The sequence below is a fragment of the Microtus pennsylvanicus genome, chromosome 3 (genome assembly GCF_037038515.1).
Source record: "Microtus pennsylvanicus isolate mMicPen1 chromosome 3, mMicPen1.hap1, whole genome shotgun sequence".
Classification (NCBI taxonomy): Eukaryota; Metazoa; Chordata; class Mammalia; order Rodentia; family Cricetidae; genus Microtus; species Microtus pennsylvanicus.
In genome coordinates this window covers 41,161,975-41,181,152 of record NC_134581.1, presented here as the reverse complement: position 1 = coordinate 41,181,152, position 19,178 = coordinate 41,161,975, and the positions used below count along the sequence as shown (strand labels likewise).

General features: G+C 43.9%; 1 protein-coding gene across 2 annotated transcripts in view; it reads right to left on the bottom strand.

Moving 5' to 3' along the window:
• Positions 1–458: 458 nt before the first annotated feature.
• Positions 459–19,178, bottom strand: part of Filip1 (filamin A interacting protein 1) — a 150,715-nt gene continuing 131,995 nt past the window's right edge. The window contains exons 5-7 of one of the 2 annotated variants that reach the window (XM_075965131.1): positions 15,349–18,154; positions 12,417–12,474; positions 459–1,643 (exon numbers count right to left, since the gene is read on the bottom strand). In XM_075965131.1, the coding sequence (XP_075821246.1) occupies positions 1,603–1,643; positions 12,417–12,474; positions 15,349–18,154 (2,905 nt within the window). In that variant the 3' untranslated portion in view covers positions 459–1,602. Of the gene's footprint in view, positions 1,644–11,646; positions 12,475–15,348; positions 18,155–19,178 lie in introns of those variants that run through there. The other variant, XM_075965130.1, reaches the window with a different exon arrangement.

Genomic DNA, 19,178 nt, shown 5'->3' with positions numbered 1-19,178 from the left:
AGAGATCTTCACACACGTGTACTCCAGGCTTCTGGATCAGTACTCAAAACCACAGAAGGTTATGTGAGGCCTCCATAGTCATTCAAGCTCAGGTAAGCCAAACAGAGCACTTTATCTTACTTTTTAAAAAGCAAAAATAATTTTTAGAAAGTATAGTTCTTTAGTTTACAGTGTGTGTTGACTATGATTTGTCAGCCCTTCAGATTATATTCAAACTTCTAGGTTACACGAGGGAAGAAATGTAACACTGTGTTTCCCATTCCAGAGCCTGTGTCTGGCATGGGGACAGCTTGTGGACTATAGTGGTGAGCCTCCAGCACTTTATCCGGGTGATATAGTGGCTCTTCAGTCACACTAAGGTAGCATTTAGAAACTTAAGAGTCAACTCTGATCTTTAAAGTTATTTTAAAAATCTTGTTGGAAATATTCCCACTCCCTCGACAGTATTTTTTTTTCTTCCTAAACTAGAGGTTCAAGTAGACTTCACATTTTCACATAAACCTAAATTCAACAGCAGTTCTGACATTGAGACTTGAGTGATATAGTTTGGGCTTTTCATCCCTTAAAACTATTCTTAGCTAGGTATGATGGCACGTCTTTAGTCCCCGCACTTGTGAGAGGCACAGACAGGCAGATCCCTTGAGTTGAAGACCAGCCTGGCCTACACAGCCAAGTTTAGGCCAACTAGGGATAAATAACAAGGCCCTGTACCAAGAAGAATAGAAGAAGGAGAAGGAGGAGGCAAGAGGAGGAGTTGTTCTTAGACCTACACGGAGTTATGAAAGTCAACCAAAATCAATGGGAAACGATTATGTACATTTGGGTCTCCCTATTTTTTTTTAATAAAAAGTTGACATTTTCTAGGTCAGTTTTTATTTCCAAGATTTCATGGGGTGGGAATAATAAGTGGGAAACAAGTTGATGTCACAGCCACTGTTTTGTACACATAATTAAATAATGCAAATAGAAATAAAATTGAACGGCCAGTCAAAGCTGTTTGTTTCCCACACACAACACAGAGGAGAAGACACAAATTGGTTTTGAGACTCCTAAGTCAGAACATCTGTTTCAGTGAGGAGCCACAGTCAGGACCATAAGGTCACATGATTAGTAAAACTCCGAGTCTACTGTTTCTAGGTGTTACCTTAAAGTCGCCCTGGGAAACAGTGTTGCACTTCTTTTCATTAAAAATGAACGAAGTACTAAAAAGAAAATGATACGTTAACCTTGATACATATCAATACTTCGAAGAACTGACAGTGTAATCTACAGGTATATGTGCCATAGACTATGAGAAAAGAAACAATTTAGGGAAAGATATCACATGACAAAATGTATTATAAAAATAAATTATACAGCATGTGCCCACAGGCCTGAAAGCTCTGTAAAGAGAAGAAAACTTCCTTTGGCACAAAGCTTCAATTGCTTTTGCTACATGTGTTCATAATCATCTAGGATGTGGCTTTTAACTGATAAATTGTATCCTCAAAAAAAAAAAAATCACTGGAAGTCATGAGGTGTTTCCAGCCAGCGTCAGTAGCATGGAGAGCCTCAGTGATGACTGAGGGCTGCGTGGTGATGACTGAGGGCTGCGTGGTAATCTCATCGGGAGCTCATTCGCAACTGGTGAATGATGATGCTCTCTATAAAGAGAAAAAAGACAACACATTTTCAGTTAAACCCAAGTCGGCAGTTGATATGAAGACCAGTACCACACCATTTCACTAAAAGACCATAAATGTTAACACAGCAAAACAAAAACATGTACATGAGGCCAGTATCAACAGCTCTGCAGACTTTGCTGTTTGGGAGAACTTCTTTATACTTGCATGTGTGTTTTACTTCCAAAATAATTTTAAAGCTCTTTAAGAACCCTGTCTAATATACTAATAATGGTAGGTTGATCTTAATGAAAGAACTAAACACGAATATAGTAATTACGATATGCAAGTCGTGTGATGGTAAAAGACTTGCTGTGCAACTGTTCTCCCAGCTGAACACTTTCTGCTCTGAACAGTGCCCACACATCTTTAACTTATTTTTTCAATGCATGTGGATTGGACTGTTAATAAGGACATAGTCCCTTCATGTTCCAAAGAAGTCAAGAAACAATTTGCTCTCTGACTACTGGTTTTGCATAACGAATGCTTTTATATCTACGTGTACTCTTTTCGGCTAAATACATTATTTATTGAGCGAGTGTGTGTTGTGTAGATATGCATGCACCGCAGCACACCTGCGGAGATCACAGAACTTGCAGACTTGGCAGCCTCCCTTCACCATGCAGGTCCCAGGAGCTAAACCCAGGTTGTCAGACTTGCCAGCAGACCTCCCTTCTCACTGAGCCTCCTCACTGGCCCCATAAATTCATTCACGATTTTTTAAAACAATTTTTTTATATTCCTTTATGTTGTGTGTGTAGGAGTAGGTGGGTGTAGTGGTCAGTGGATGGATTTGCAGGCATTGGCTCTCTCCTTACTCTACGTGGATCCTGGGGATGGAGCTCAGGATCAGCAGTATGTGCCTTCACCCACTGAGCCATCCTGCCTGCCCCCTGATTCAGTCTTATAATAAATTTCAAAGCTGACTCGGTAAACAAAACAGTCCAGCCACATTGCAAACATTTAATATCACATTGTTTGATTGGCTTTCCTTCTATACTAGCCTTCATGGCCTCATAAACTTGTATCATGACAGTTTTCATTCAGTCCTTTTGAAACTATGTACTGAGATGGGACACCGTAGTAGGCATGAAGCTGCCTTGATGAGAAGACACAGTCCTGTAGACACTGAGCTTATGCGAAGCAGAAGAAAGAAAAGCAAGAAAATTGCTCCACCTTAAACCTTGACCTCTCTGCAACCTACAGCAATGATGTAAGTGCAGAAACTTCCATCAGGATTTTCCAGGAACATGAAGGGAGCAGCTGCAGTGTTGCTCAACTGCAGCATGCTTGCCTAGCACATGGAAGGCGCTGAGCTCATTCCACGACAACCTACCCTGCTCCCCCAAGAGAAGGAACTAGCATTTCCACCTATGTTCAATTCTAAATGCACACTTTTATAACTTTACTTTACTCTGGTAGTTAATATTTAAGTGAACATTAACTAAGCTGCATTACATCATAAACCTGTAGGTTCCTGCTAACTGGGTGGTGGGTGACCCTCCACAGAAAATGCTTTTGGATTCAGGTTTCATTAACTACCTACTGGAGGCCACTAGATGGAGATATTTTTATTCCCTTTCTCGGCCTTTCGGCTTGAATTTGGGTTTAAACGAAGTTTAGATGAAGAACATAAGTGTCTTATACTTAAGACATTTGAAGGCTTTGCACAGCTTTAAAAACTATATATACAAATGCATATACAAATGCATATGTATGTGTGTGCAGTTTTCTCTAGACCTAAAACACTTTTTAACACTCGAAAAATGGATCCATCTTCAAGCCAGAAAAGTAAAAGCACTTACAAGATATTATGTAGGTATCATCATCTAAGATTAAAGTACTATTTCATATTCATTACTTTTTAAAAAATTATGTAGTATGCATCAAGGAATCTTCAAAGGAACTACGTCACAGTGCATCTTCCCATTTCCTTCTTTAAGGACTCATAGAAACAAATGTCAGAGAGGAATCCACCATTCTTAGTGTGGATGGGACTGTTCTCATCAAGGATAAAGAATAAAGGTACCCAGAAATCACCGTAAGGTCCCCTGCACGGCTAATATTTTCAGCTTTTACACCTTTCTTAGTGTGCAAGGCTCTTCGTTCATAGAGCCACCTTCTCTTAATTCTGGCATTGTACAATCCACACAGAAATGACTTCAGAATTCATATTTGGTGAAGGGTTGGCCGAGGGTTTACACAGAAGAAACAACATCATGGTCTCACTCCTTGGCTTCATTGGTACACTTAAATTAGCAAACTGGCAACAAATGTGTAAATGTGTGTGTTTATAATAGACTGTCAAAAACACTTGTTTACCAAACAACAGGTTGTTATATATAAATTTTACCTTCATAATAAAAGATGTCTAATATCTGTAATTGCTTATGCTCTGTTTTCCCCAAATCTCGAGTGAACTCAAGTAAGAATCACTCATCCAACACCTGAAATTGTGAGAAATAAATATTGTACAGCATAAGATTTTGAAGTGTTTCAATAAATAGTCATTTTTTGTTTTATGTGTTTTGTTTTTGTATTTGTTGAGAGGCCAGCAAGATTGCTCAGTGAGATGACTCAAGTTTAATGGCTTGGGTTTGGTCCCCAAGACCCACATGGGAGAGAGAATGGACTCCTGTAAGTTATCCTCTTTCCAAGTTATATGACACACACACACACCAGGAAGAGGTAGAGGAATAAACAAACACATAATTCTTGTTTAAATGTTTGTTGTTGACAATGGTAACAAACTTGGCACCTCCTGCTAGACTTTCCTTGTATCCCAGAAAAGAACCCAAGTGTCAGACCCTGGGGCCTCTAAGAAGAGCTTAGAGGTTATTATGACCAGGTACAACTCTGCAATAAGTTTCTATTTTTATATAGAGATCTTTGTGATACATATATATGTGTGTGTGTGTGTGTGTGTGTGTGTGACACTTGTAATTTGTAAAGTATTTAATAAACAGTAAAGACAAATAATCATAGTTAATTACCACTTATTGGCAAACTCAAAATATCAAAAACACCTGAATTTGGGAGTTTCCGATACCCAGACACTGATCAACATAATTTTCTCTTTTTTTTTCTAATTGAAATAAAAAAAATCTTTAAATTGTGAATATCATATACATATAGAGGACACTGGATTTTTATATATTTTTGACAAGAATTTACCAAAATCTAAAAGTTTCCATTTCTTTCACTCATTATTGTGCAGTTTTCTCCTTAAGAAACTTTGGGCAACATAGTAAACACACTATTTGCTATTCTGATGTTGCTGTGAGACAGCGCTAAGCCATTATTTTTTTACACTAGCCGTTAGACAAGTTCCATGCAAAGTAAACTAAACGTCATCGGTTCCTAATTTTGCTTGGTTTCTGATCTTACTTTTGTGAGTGGTATCACAGAACTTTTAAAGCCATATGAATAGGATAGAATTTGGGGAGAAATTCAAGGAGCATTGACTTGCATTCCAAAGCCACAGGAATGGGATAGGACTTGGGGAGAAATTAAAGGAACATTTCCTTGAGCGATGGAGTGGGACAACCTAACAGCAAGTTGGAAATCCGCTTCTAACTCCCTCCCATGCAATGTGTGCATTTTTACTCAGCCAAAATATCTACAAAGGACTCTTGAGCTCTGCATTTTAAAAGGTCCGCTCTGGTAAATTCAACCAAACGAGTCAAATAGCTAACCTCTAAGTTCAGACAGCTCAGACAAAGCATGGTGGCACCTCGGGGCTTTGCATCTAGGAAGGAGGATGGCTTTGTAACCTTAACTTAAAGAGAACATTTCCTTGTGGCTGCTGTCCACCTGGCTGCCCTACAGCCTGCCTCCCTGTTCCATGACTCCCTCCCTAGCAGGGACTCTGTGGAGGACCCACACCAGCTTACTTCTTCCTCTTTGCAAGCTTTCAAAGCTCAACTTTGAACTCCCTGCTCTCTGGGTAAGTTTGAAATGACCTACAAATATCCTATATAACATCTAGAAAGGAGAGTAGCTAGATATTGCTGGGTTTTGTGCATTCCCGAGTTCCTTAAACTACATTGGGATACAATCCTATTATCACATTCAGAAATCCTGATAAAACATCTGTTTTAAATAGGAAGTTCAATAAACTTCCTCTGTTGGCTTGAGCTTCTACTCCTTCTTTTGGATTGAGTTCAGCTAATTAAAAATACTTCCGATAATCAGTTCTGTCATTTGTTCCGGAAAACTTTTGAACCAGATGATATAATCTCCCTTGGGGTTTCATAATCATTGAACCCTTCATTTAATTCCTTTCAAAATCAGCTCTTGCTCCACCATCAGCCCAGATAAGCCCATCATTGTTGGAGCCACCAACAATTATTACTAATGACTTATTTTTCAAGCAAGTCAATCCTTACCTCTACCATTGAATGCTATTCCCAGAACAAACAAATTTGAATTGCTTCCCTCAAATATAATATTATCTATAAATAAAAGCTAACTGATGGGAAAATATGTCAATTTTGAGCCCGTGTTGCCCAGGTTCTACTCTTTCCAGAACACAGACCAAATGTTCAAACCTATCTTTAAGTCTAGAACTGTTAGACTTGGGGTGCTGGAGCGATGGCTCAGTGGTTAAGAGTGCTAGCTGTTCTTGTAGAAGACCTGGGTTGAAATCCCAGCACCCACATAGTGGCTCTTAACCACTGATGACTTTAGTTCTCGGGAATCGGGTATTCTTCTGACTTTTGCAGTCTCCTGCATGCACGTGGTACACATACATATGATCCCCAAATACATTTAAAACTTGGGATTGGGGAGACAGCTCAGTTCATGATATTCTTGTTATACAAACATGAGGACCTGAAATTGGCCCCTGGAACTCAAACCAAATGCCGAGTATGATGATTTGCTTATAATTCCTCACTGGAGAGGTAGAGACAGGTGACTAGATCTTGGATGTTCATTGACTAGCCATTCAAGCCTTATCAGTGAGCAGCAGGTTCCAATGAGATAACCTGTCTCAAAAAAACCAAACCAAACAAAAAATTGGGGTGCGCGGGGGAGCGCGGGGGGGGATTCACTTTCTTACAACCACTTCCTAGCAACCACATGGTGGCTCATAACCACATGTGACTTAATTTCCCAGGGATCTGATGCCCTTGTTGACTGTCGTAGGCACCAGGTACATACACAGTGCACAGTCACACATGCAGACGAAACACCTATACATGCAAGAATGAATTGTTTAAATTGTAAAGACAATTGTCAGCTTTAACTGTAAGATTTGAATCAGCCCCTACTACCTCTGTGACTGCAGCTCTGTCTATCACAAATTCAGAACACAAAAAAATAGAGAGAGCCCCAATCAGAAAACAATCATTAGTTGTCAGGAGAGTAAAGCAGGTTCTTGCAAGCGGCTTGCTACATAAAGTGCAGTAATCATATTATTGCAGAAGGATTCCAGAATTATCTAGCAAAATGCTAAACCACAAGCCACAGTAAGGTGATTTGCCAAAGGACACACAGAGCTTTGGTGACAGGAAAAAAGTGCTACTGTAATCTCGTGATTTTCAGCCTTCTTAGTATCGCATCCACTGTTCATCAGCACCCTCTTTCTGGAGAGTCTCTCTAGTGTGTATCCTAAAGCCGAACCCTGCTTGACGGGGGTGAGTTTGGTTTATAAAATGAGGATTGTCCTTCATGAATCTGAAGAGAAAGTCCACCCTCTGAGGCATCCATCCTCAGGAAGAGGAAAGGAAGGGGAAGGGAGAGGAGGAGAGAGGAAAGGAGGGGAGAGGAGGAGAGGGAAAGGGAGGGGATGGGAGAGGAGGCGAAGGGAAGGGAGGGGAGAAAAAAGAGGGAAAGGGAGGGGAGGGGAAAGGAGAAGAGGGGAGAGGAGGGGAGAGGAGGGAAGGGAGGGGACAGGAGAGGAGTCTGGATTCAGTTCAGGCACAAGGACAGCAGCTGGGCAGCAGTCTTGGAGGACAACCAGTCCAGTTTGAAGGAGCTTAGCGCTGCACAGGAAGGCCTCTGGGGAGGAAATAGAAAACTGCTGTGTTTAAGTGTTGGAAAAATTACTGATCGGTGTTGGGCATACCAAATGGAGTGTTCGGGAAAACTAAAACAGATACATAGGAAACCAAACAGATGAAAGATCAAACAGAATAAAGTAATTATTCCTTGGCAGAAGTGTCAAGAGGAAGAGAGCACTCTCCTTGTGCACAGCTTGGCTCAGCAGGGAAGCATATTCAAGTTTCCTCTGCGCACATTTTACAAACACTTAGAAAATTTAATTACTATATCAAAAATATGTGACGTGAGCCAGGCGGTGGTGTGGCACACACCTTTAATCCCAGCATTTGGGAGGCAGAGGCAGGTGGATCTTGGTGAGTTCAAGGCCAGCCTGGTCTACAGAACTAGTTCCGGGACAGTCAGGGCCACACAGGAATCCTGTCTCAAAAAGCTAAAACAAACAAAACAAACCCAAAAGGATAAGTAAGTAAGCAAGTAAATAAATAAATAATCATGTTGAAAGGATGGATAAAAAGGATAAAAAGACACCTAAATGTTCACCACCAAAACAATAATAGGAAGACATAAGATATTTAAAATCTAGAACTAAGAGACGAGAGTACAAGGACATTATACTAATATGGAAATAAATGTTTGCACAAATGGGTAAGAACCGGAGAAGCGGTCCCCAAGGAAAACCTTGGGTCAGTGGGAAAAAGTAAGGAACAACTATTTTTGTTATCTTCTACCATTGGCTGATATTTTAACAATGTGCGTGGATTGTTTTTTATAAAGGAAAGGCTGAGGCTGGCAGAGCAGCCGAGAGCACGCACCCCGCACCTCCCACACAGCACCGAGAGCATGCATCCCACCCTGCACCGATCTTGCAGAGGGCTGGAGGTCCATATGCCCAGGTAGCTCACAGCTGCTGCTAACTCCACCTCCCGGAGCTCCAACGTCTCTGGCCTCTGCAGGGCACCTGCACTCACATGCATTTACCCACACCCATGCACGTGGCTAACAACTGTTTCTCAAAAAAAATAAAAAATTAAATGCTAAGGACAAATCCGCAGTGCGAGAGTGGAGGCAGGACACATGAACTGTCCTGTCAATAGTTTAGGTGGGCGTGGACGGAGCCAGCAGGAGCTGCGGAAGCCTGCACAGATGAAGGGAAGGGTGTGCTGCACTGGAAGGTTCTGCAGTGTATCTATTGCCTGCATAGAAATGACAGATAGGGGCTGGAGAGATGGCTCAGAGGTTAAGAGCATTGCCTGTTCTTCCAAAGGTCCTGAGTTCAATTCCCAGCAACCACCTGGTGGCTCACAACCATCTGTAATGGGGTCTGGTGCCCTCTTCTGGCCTGCAGGCATACACACAGACAGAATATTGTATACATAATAAAAAAAAGAAAAGAAATGACATCTAAAATTAGAATCTGAGGCTAAGAGTGTAGCACAGGGGTAGAGCACTTATGGAAAGGGGGAGGGGAAGAGAAAGGGAACCTCTTTGTCCCTCTCTCTCTGTTCTTCAGCCTCGGACACACATATCTCCCTTCTTTCATTGCTTCAGATAAAAGCTAGGATGTTACAGTGTTAGACCAGCACAGAACCATCTCAACAGCCCCATGTCCTCTTCCCATCTCTAGTTCTATGATTTTGCTCTGCACGGAAGGATGAGAAGTTCAAGTCTTCTCTACATTTTGTACTCCAGGATACATTTCATCACTGAAACTATGCATCCCCTCATATGACTCAATGTTGGGTCTTCATTTCATTCTTGAAAACAACCAAGTACGGGATCTGCTGACACCCTTGATGAATATACTAACATCTCGAGACACCCAACGGCTACACATCAACCCGCCCTCCTGCCAATATGACAGGAAGCCAGTGGCTCTGTTAAAGCAAATAACCTAGAGATGACACTCATAACATTGATATAACAGACATGCTGCAGCAATATCCCATGTCAGAGCATTCCCGGGACCATGTGTGGCAGGTTGTCACCGTCATGGACATCCAATATGTTCAATTGACTCACGGGTGTGGAAGACCTGGGTCTCCTCTTTAGCTGTGTGGGTCGTACCAGCACACCCCTAGAAAGCATTATCACAGTGAACTCTGTGGAAATGACATGCTCCCTACCTCTTAAGACTTTCTCACTGCAGGACCCGAGCAGCAGTGATACACGTCAGCCGTTGTGAGACTTTTATTTTAGCATACAGTAGGATTCACAACAGAGAAAAGAGTCTAAACTGTTAGCCCATTCTCTCCTACAAAAGCACATTAAGCAGCATATTAAAAAACATTTACCCGTGGAAGATGGAGTCAGGCTACATTTAATCCTCCATTTCCTATCCCCTGTGTACTCCACTTCCAATGTGTGATTTAAAACAAAGCTGTCCAATAAATATACAGTTGGTTCTAAAATTACAAAGAGGAACTTTCCTGGCGGTAACTTTTTGTCATTTCTGAAGTGGCTGTGTATTGTTCTGCCAAGTTTTCTTAGCGGTTGGACTTTGTACATGGCTCTATGCCGGATCTACATATGTAAACATCCTGTACATTCACTGTTTAGCCTTTCTGAGCACGCTCCCAGGGTGATATGAACATCCAGGAGGAAGTGATGTAACCATTGTGTGGGCAAGTGAAAGCGAGATCAGCAATACACACTGAGATTGTAAGCCACTTAAAGAAGGTCAGGCAGAGTCCAAAGGAACACAGCAGTTGACACTGTCCTTGCTTGAGCGGCTTATGTCGTAGAGTAGTGACAGTGAACACTTCGCAAACACAAGGTAGGCACTAGTAAAACAAAGAATGTCCTTGTCTTTAGAAGGGTTGGATGTCCATTGATTAGAGTGCAGAAAGTCAGTAAGAAACACAAGTTAGTATTCTAACTAGCAAATTAGCTAAGATCATACATCTTAGCTAATCTCTATCTCTCTTTAACCTTCCGGACCCAGCATTCTGGACTGTTGTTAGCATGGTTGCTAAACATATTTTAATGGATACTCTGAGAGCCAATGAACAGCTGGTGACAGATTTGCCTAAAGTGTGTCTAGATAATTGGAGGCGGCCACACCCACCGTCACCCAGACAGTTCAAGCCATGTTCTGCATGGTGTAAGGTGTCTGGTACAGAAAGGAATGCAGAGAAGCACTTGGCCGTGAAACACTGACTCACGGTCTGAAAACGGAGCGCACCTATTCCTTTTCCTATTGGCCTTGCTCAGATACGAAAAGTGTGTGCTGTCCCGGATGGATTTTGGAAATTTAAGAATTCAGAAACAAAAATGTACATCAGTAACTCTACTGTAAATTTGTAAATGTCACCTATGGGGCTCATAGTTTGGGCAAAACTGTGGCCTGCATGAGAGGATGGTGCGCTAAGCTGCAGTTTACCAGCCTGGAGTCCTTTGGTGGTTACGGGAGCGTGAAGCACAGAAGCACTTTTTCAAGATTAATCTCACAGACACACGGCGTTCTCCATTTACGCTCTGCCCCATGCTTATTAGAACATGCTCAAACACTAAAGAAAATGATTCAGGCATAAGTAAAACTGACAGTAAGAATAGAGTACTTCCCCACACCACATGTACCAACAGGTACGCGCGCACACACACACACACACAGACACACACACACAAACATGCACACCCCAAATCACGATCTGTTCTATCTACATCTGCAAACAGAGTCCACACTTAACTGAGGAAAATATTGAATTCAATTAAGGGATGATGTCAATTTTTCCTTGGCTGGAAAGTGTCTAAATTTGCATTGGGCTGTTTTTAGCTTGTCACCATTTCTGCGGAGCTTTACAGGGACACTTGGCAGCTTTATTCTACTGCTCTACAATGTCCACCAACTGCACACTTAAACAGGGCCTAGCTCTGGTCCTAAAGGCACAGCGCTATTGTCTATGAAATGCTGGGAGCGGCTCGAGGTGGCCACCACTTCTGGAATACACACAAACACACAAATAAATCAAACTCTCTTTTTCAGATTCCACAGTTGTCTCCATTTTATTTCATGTTCAAATTGTTCCCTGAAGTCATACTAGGAGGTTCTGCTTTTCCATATTTTAGAGGCTCTGTGATAGCTTTGAATTTTTCCCTTACATCACATATATCAAACTCAAGATTGGATAGTGTACAATGACAATTGTTAAACTCTCTCTTATTTCAAAATAGTTTTTTTTTTTGAAAAAAATTGCCGAAGTAAGTCTGTGAAACTTGGCTTACAATTAGAAAATTTGGGAGCCAGCCTTCAGCAGCACGTAACGTGGCCCCTAAGACATTGAGGGCTTCTTAACTGATGAGCGACATTCGATGGGGCCACACGCTAGAAGTAAAACTAAACTCGGGCCAGACCCTGTCTCAGGACCAGCGTTTTCAGCAAAACATTCAGCAAACAGCAATTCTGCTTCTCAGTTCTACTTCCCTGCATTAAAACAGATGCACAACATAGGGAAAAAACGCATAGCCATTAGGGGGTTATTTTATAAACAAAATCCTTAAAACTTAAATTAGCAGTACATAGAAAAGGTTGGCACAAACGAAGGAAGGTTTGCTTCCACAACAGCGGCAGCGGCCTGGCAACATACCCCCTTAGCCACTGCCCTCAGCCCTTCCCCCCTCCAAGAGAGGTAGTGCTGCTGGCTGCCGGTCTCTTCAGCTCTATTTTCATAGACTGAGTCTCAGCTCGAGGCTGGAATTTGGTCAGATTTCCTGCTCCTGGGGCTGCTACTAGTGATTTTCCAGCTTTCATACCTTTTGACATGGGAATGCGGGTGGGTGTAGGCCGCTGAGATGACCCATCTTGTCCTGACTGTAAGAGAAAACACAGACAAAAGGGATACGTTGGTGAGTTTCCCCAGTTATTCCCCTTAGCATATTCCTGCCACCAGGGAGCATCCGCAACAATCCCATGCCAGGGAAAAGGACTAAAAGCGTTGGAGTTGGCTTCTAACCTGCTCGGAATCCTTCCCTTTTCCCTTTCTTGAGACATCTATGCTGAATTTCCCTCTCAACCCTTCCTTCTTCACCTTTCTCAGCCCTATGCAAGATGACTTCACATCCTAGTTCTTAGAGGTATACCACTGTTCTTCCTTTCTGCCACTTCAGAGGAAGTGGCCCTTTTCACCTATTTATGACCTCAGACTTTTCTGTTTTAATCGGCACCCTGACCACATCCACCTTCCTACAATGTTCCTCACAGTGCATGGCTTTGGTCTCTGTATGAGCCTCACCAAGGCTTCCAGGCTCTGATGACTCCTTTCTTCTCCTGATAGTTCATTCGGCCCTGCCTACCTCCAAATGTGTCACCATGTCCTAGTCTCGGCCCTTTTATTAAGATTTCCACTTTCACCCTGAGAATCCCCTTGCTTGTAATTCCATGCATCCAAGCCCTAGAACACTGCCTCCTGACTCTTCTGACGTGCAGATCTAATTTCCAGCTACTCAGTGAACATGGACAGCATCATGCAGGCATCCCAGAAACTGTTACACTGCTTGCTGTCATCCCAGCAGATCTCCTTAAACAGCAAAAGCAGGAATCCCTTGAGCTACCCTCTGCATGTACTCTGTTGTAAAATCCTGGCTCTCCTGGAACTTGCTTTGTAGACCAGGATGGCCTGGAACTCACTGAGATCTACCTGCCTCTGCCTCCTGAGTGCTGGGGTTAAAGGGGTGCGCCACCACTGCCTGGCTTCCCCTTCCTTTTAAGATGGGTTTTTACTGTGTAGTCCAGGCTGGTCTGAAACCCGCAGCCCTCTTGCCCGTTTCCTGAGTGCTAGAATTACTAGAATATACCACCATGGCTAGTTCTCAGTTCTATTTTCAGTATGGCCCTATCTATATTGTCACCTTTTAATCCTATACGATTCCTCGAGCACAGGAATGGCACATGTCCTTAGACTGTGTTCTCTCCTATCTGTCCTTTCAATGTTTGATAGAAGTATCTTCCAAAAATAATGTAAAATATGTTCAGGTTCATTCATTAACTTTTCAGTGACTCCTTTGTCTAGTCAGAGAAACTAAATGCAAGTTTCATAAGCCAAACCCTAATTCCTGGGTGTGTTTGCATATACTGCACCTGCCTGTCCCCCAGGACCACTGCTACAACACAGCAGGATCACTCTATATGCCCCAAACACACCCGGCCCCTTCGTAGGGCCATGCCTCACACATTCTTCTTGTCTATAGCTCATACACTCCTTCCCATGCCTTCTGACAAGTGACGCCCCCTTTGGTAGTTCCTTGATGCTCGCCTTTATCACAGGATGATTAACTCCTCCTAGTCTTTCCTCACTGACTCGGGAACATTTACAGATCTCTATACACCAGCACCAACACCACAGTGGAAGAAGTGGGGCTGAGGCTCAGTACAAAGTAAATGAACGACTATCCAAATGAACTAGCATCACTAATTATATTCTAAGAGTGGTCTCCTAAACCTTTTTGTTGCTCTAACTTGTATTTTGTTGAATTTACCAAAATACATGGACCATCATCATTTAGGCCTGAGGTTTTTAAATGTTATTTGTGTGTAAGGGTTAGGCGATAGTCAGAGGGTAAGATTTTCAATCTGAACTTCGAAACGGGGAGAAGATGCCACAGCAAAAGAGTCTGCTCTTAAATACAATAATTTACTCCTCCACGATGTGTTTCCAAAGCCCAAAGACACAAGACCTCGCCCAGTGGAGCTACGCTTTGTCCTGCTGAGAAGCCCGTCAGCAGCATTGGAGGAGGCGCATTGGAGGAGGCTAACGCTGAGTGCTGTCTGACTCCAGCGGAGCCAGTCACTCGATGCTTTGCTGCCGAAACAATGGCCGGGTCTCACTGTAAAGTCTGTCTTGATTCTGTGTACAGAGAATTAGTGTAAACGATTCTAAGGATATGGGAAGATGGCTCATAGCTCATGTATTTAAATCATGAGTTCATTTTTGAGAGATTTCCATATAAGCTAGAGAATGTGTTCTGGAGCTAAGAATCACAGTTTCTAGCCTGTTATGTTGAATTAATATTAAAGAGGTACGTGCTGTTGTATAAGAAATTTGTCCCCCCCCTCCCCGCAGGACTTCCATGACACAAGATCTCCACAACAGCAGAAGCCAGAGGCCTGACCCATGACTCTAACTTGCAATGAACACTTGCAAGTACAGATGAATGGATTAAAAGGTAGACTGTATGACCAGGCCACATTACAGCTTCCAAGACAAGATGCTTCTCCCTCTCTCTCTTGTTTGTTTGATTGGTTGTTTTGGTTTTGATTTTTTTTTTAAGTTTGGTTTTGTTTGGGGCCGGAGGTTGCAAGGGCAGAGGGCAGATGTGAGGGGACGGGGAGATGAGTGGGATCAGAATATGTGATGTGAAATGTACTAAGAATCAATAATTTAAAAAAAAATCTCTTACATTCTAAGAAATTAGAACTTTTGCTGGACCTCACAACCAGAGTTAATAATACACCTTGAGGTCTCTGAGTCTACTGTGGACTCAGTTTATTTAATGTAGTTTTAAGAGAACAATGTAACAATCAATTTTACTTGCCTCAGATTTCCCATGTAACCGATATTTACAACCTAAGCTAAGGCATAGCTGTAATCTTAAATTATGTATTCTTCCCCCTCCTCCCACCCTTCCATTCTGCCCGCCACTACTCTCCAACTTGCTTGCACTCTGCCCTGGGTCCTCCCCTACTCACCACCGACTGGGTTCCTCGGGTGGAAGACGTTGTGACCGGGGTTATAGTTATAGTGCTGGTCACTTTGCTAGCACCGGGTCGTGAAGAGAGGTGGTTCCTGGGAGAGCGGAGGACTGTGCCGGTAGAAACTTCCTTCTCTGCTGCCACATTGACAGGCCTGACGGTAATAACTGGACTCCCGCCTTCAGCAGCAGGCCCCGGGGATCGTTTGAACTGAGAACCCAGGTGAATGTGAATTTTGTTGTCTTCCGTGGTGATGATATTGGCATTGGAGTTGTACTTCCGCACGGGGGTCGGAACAGTTTGTTTTTCTGGGGTGACTTTGAGGATAGTCCTTCCCACCGGCACTTCCTGGGATTCAGGAGAGACAGCGATTTCAGGGGGAGCTGCGGACGTTGACACCGTCATGATCTGGATAGGAGACGCGGGCCTGTCTGCAAATGCACCCCTTCCACCTTCCGGGCTCTTCTCTCTGGAAATAGTAGTAATTGTGACAGGGGACATGGCTCGTTCTGGGCCGAGAGTAGGATCTGCACTTTTGGGCTTTTGCGACATGACATTGGGTGATGGAATAATGGTGATCCTTGGTTTCTGATTGCCTAAGGTAGGAATGACGGTGGTACTAGAGAAAAACTCTTCAGACGTGGGGCTTGTGATCTCCAGGGTTGCAGTGCTGTTCTCATGGTCCGGTGTCACACGGATGTGCAGAGGCTGGCCCTGCTTTGGTGCTAGGACTAGTTCCCCGGGGTGCCCTGCACCTGGGTTCGACCGAGGCCCTTTCTCCTGTGGGGTAGAGGGGCCGTTTTCTCTTTTTCTCATCCAAGGAATCCAGGACTTCCTCATGGTGAGCTCGTTCGCTGCAGGGGGATACCTGTCGAGGACCGAGGATCGTTCCATGGGTTTCTTCAGGCCCACCTGTCGAAGATTACTCATGATGTGGTTTTCTTCCTGGAAGGATTTGCGAATGAACACAGCCGGGGTCTCCTCCTCCGCAGCGTCTCCGCACATCGCCTCGGTCTGCACTCCGGTGGAGGCCACGGGCACGTCCACCATCCTCCTGCCATTCCCGCTGGGCCTGAGAGCGCGGCTGTAGCGCTTGGAGAGCTCCAACTCTTTGGTCAGATTGAGAACCTCCCGCCCCATGTTCTTGTTCTTATTTTCTTCTTCCATAAATCTTTGCTGAAGGACCGAGTAGTCCACTTGGAGCTGCGACAGCTGGTCTTCTTTGTTCATCAGTTCGTGGATCTTCTCCTTGAGAGCCTGCACCTCAGCCTGCAAATCACGACTTTTAGCCTCCTCCAGCCGAAACCTGTGCCGCAGCTCGGCCTCCTGGCTCACAGCCTCTCCTTTCTCTGTCGCCTTGTTCTTGGCCATTTGGTGCTTGATTTCCTCTAGCTGCTGGGAGAGGAAGTTTGCCTTATCCTGCTCGGTTCTGAACTTCTGCTCCAGCTGGTCATACTCATCTTCTGTCTTCATCAAGTCCCCTTCTACCACCTCCAACTGCTGGAGACGCTTCTTCAGTCTCTCGATTTCAAGCGTTAGTTCCCGGATCTTGTTATCCTCAGGGCAGGTGAACTCAGGCCCCTTGCACGACCTACCTCGGCTTATTTCCCTTTCTATCTCCTCGATGCCATCCAGCCGCTTCTTCAGCAAGTCGACGCTGCAGCTCAGCTCACAGGACTTCTCCTCTTCACTTCTCAGCTTACCCATCAGTTCGTCTCGCTCTTTTGTCAGAGTGGACACCTTTTCCTCCATTTCTGACTTGAGTTTTAAAAGCTTCTTGCTTTCCTCGATTAGTTTTTCCGTAACGTCCATGACCTTTCCCTGCTCTACCTTGAAGTTTTTGTTCAAGCCGTCCACTTTCCTCTCTTCTTGCTTTATTTTTTCCATCATGTTCTTCCTCTCGTCTACCAGCATCACCGTGAAGGACTTCAGCTTCGTGAGGTCGTCCTTGAGGCTCAGCTCAGCCTTCTCCAGCCTGCTTTCCGAGCACTCGAGTTCCTTCACTCGACTCTTGACCACCTCCAGCTCGTTCAGCAGGTCTTTGGTGAGGTTCTTCTCTTTCTCCAGGTTCAGATGGAGCTGGGTACATTCCGACTTACTCCTGCTGAAGGCTTCCTCCAGCTTCTCCAGTTCAGACATCCTCTTCTGCAGCTTCTCCACTTCCAGTCGGAGCTCCTTGCTGTGATGCTCCTCCTCCTGGAGCTTCTTCTTCAGCTCCCTGCACTGGGCCTCCGTCTTTGTGATCTCTTCGTCCTTGCCCTCCATCTCAAGCACACGCTTCCGCAGGCTTTCCACTTCGGCCATGAGGCTGGAGTTCCCACACTCCCCTTTGGCAATTTTATCCCTCAGCTCCTGGAGCTCTTCCTCTGCCTTCTGAAGATTTTTATTGGTCTCTTCCAGTTCCTCGATCCTCTGAGATAAGCCCACCAGCTTGAGTCGAAGTTGTCTGTTGTGAGACTCTTGGTTAGCCAGTTTGGCATTCATCTCTTCGTGCTCCTGGGAAAACCTCGAGGCCTTGTGTTCAAAGTCCGCTTCCAACTTGAGCAGTTTCTGGCGGTCCTCTTTGGATTTGTAGGTGATGGCTTTGAGCTTCTCTTCCTCCTCCCTCAGCTTCTGAGTGAGGTCCTGGACTTTCTGACTCTGCAGGCCCAGCTGCTCAATGTGCATCTGCCTCTCGTCCACCAGTACGAGCGCGAAGGACTTCAGTTTCACAAGCTCGTCTCGCAGTTTGTTGAGCCGCTTAGCATTTTCTTTTTCTTTGCGGGCTTGGTAAGCCTTTTCTTGTTCAAGGAGCTTTTTCAACCTAGAAGCCGAAACATAAGCTCTATGTTAAGAGAGGAATCAGCAAATAGATAAAGTCTTAGCTGAAAGAAAAGCAAAAACAAGAATGCTGCACCACGGTCCCTTATTACTTCAGAAGAGTATGACGTACCAACAACGGCTTTCAGGAAAACTAGCGAGAAGCCAGGACAGTAGTTACCCTTGGCGAGGGGCAGTGACTACTAGGGGACATGAAAAGGGCTCAAAGGGCAGTAGGTTCAGTTTGATGATTTATTTTCTGGATTGCTTAATTTATAACATTTCATAAGCCGAACACGTGATATGAGTACCTTAGATTGGGCAACAATAATGACTGTATATAGTGCTTTCTGTGTTCCTGGAACTAGTGTGTACTTAATCCTAACAGGAACCCTACGAGAAAAGTACTGCTACTTCACCTTCATGTGGTGAGCACTGAGCGGGATATGGGTGCCCATGTGACCTGCCACAGACACACAGAGTGAACGGCAGTGCAGGAACTCAGCCACCAGGCCTCCAGAAGCCTTACTTATCTCTCCCACACCATCTAACTTCAAGGGAGAAATCTACTTAAAAAAAAAAAAAAGAGGTCAGAAAAGAACTTACAGGTCTTTTTATTTTGAACTTTTGAATGTAACTACACAAGCCAGGCATGGTGGCACATGTCTTTAATCCCAGCACTCAAGAGAGGCTGGTGGATCTCTGAGTTGTTCGAGATTAGCCTGGTCAACAGAGAGAGTTCCAAGACTCCTAAGACTACACTGAGAGATCTTATCTCAAAACAAACAAACAACAAACAAAAGAACAAACTTTCCCCTGCCAAAAACTACACAAGTCTCATCTTCCTCTCATCTTCTGGAGAGAAGGCAAAGCATTGCTTTCTGAAACAAGTGCTGCTCTCCTCAAGCATTTTCACTGACACCAAAATCGGCAAAGGTTTGACCAGTTTTGTGATTTAAACACTTTTTAAAATTGATGATTACGTAGAGAAGAAATCTAAAGGATGACCGAAGTAAAAATGTGGCAGC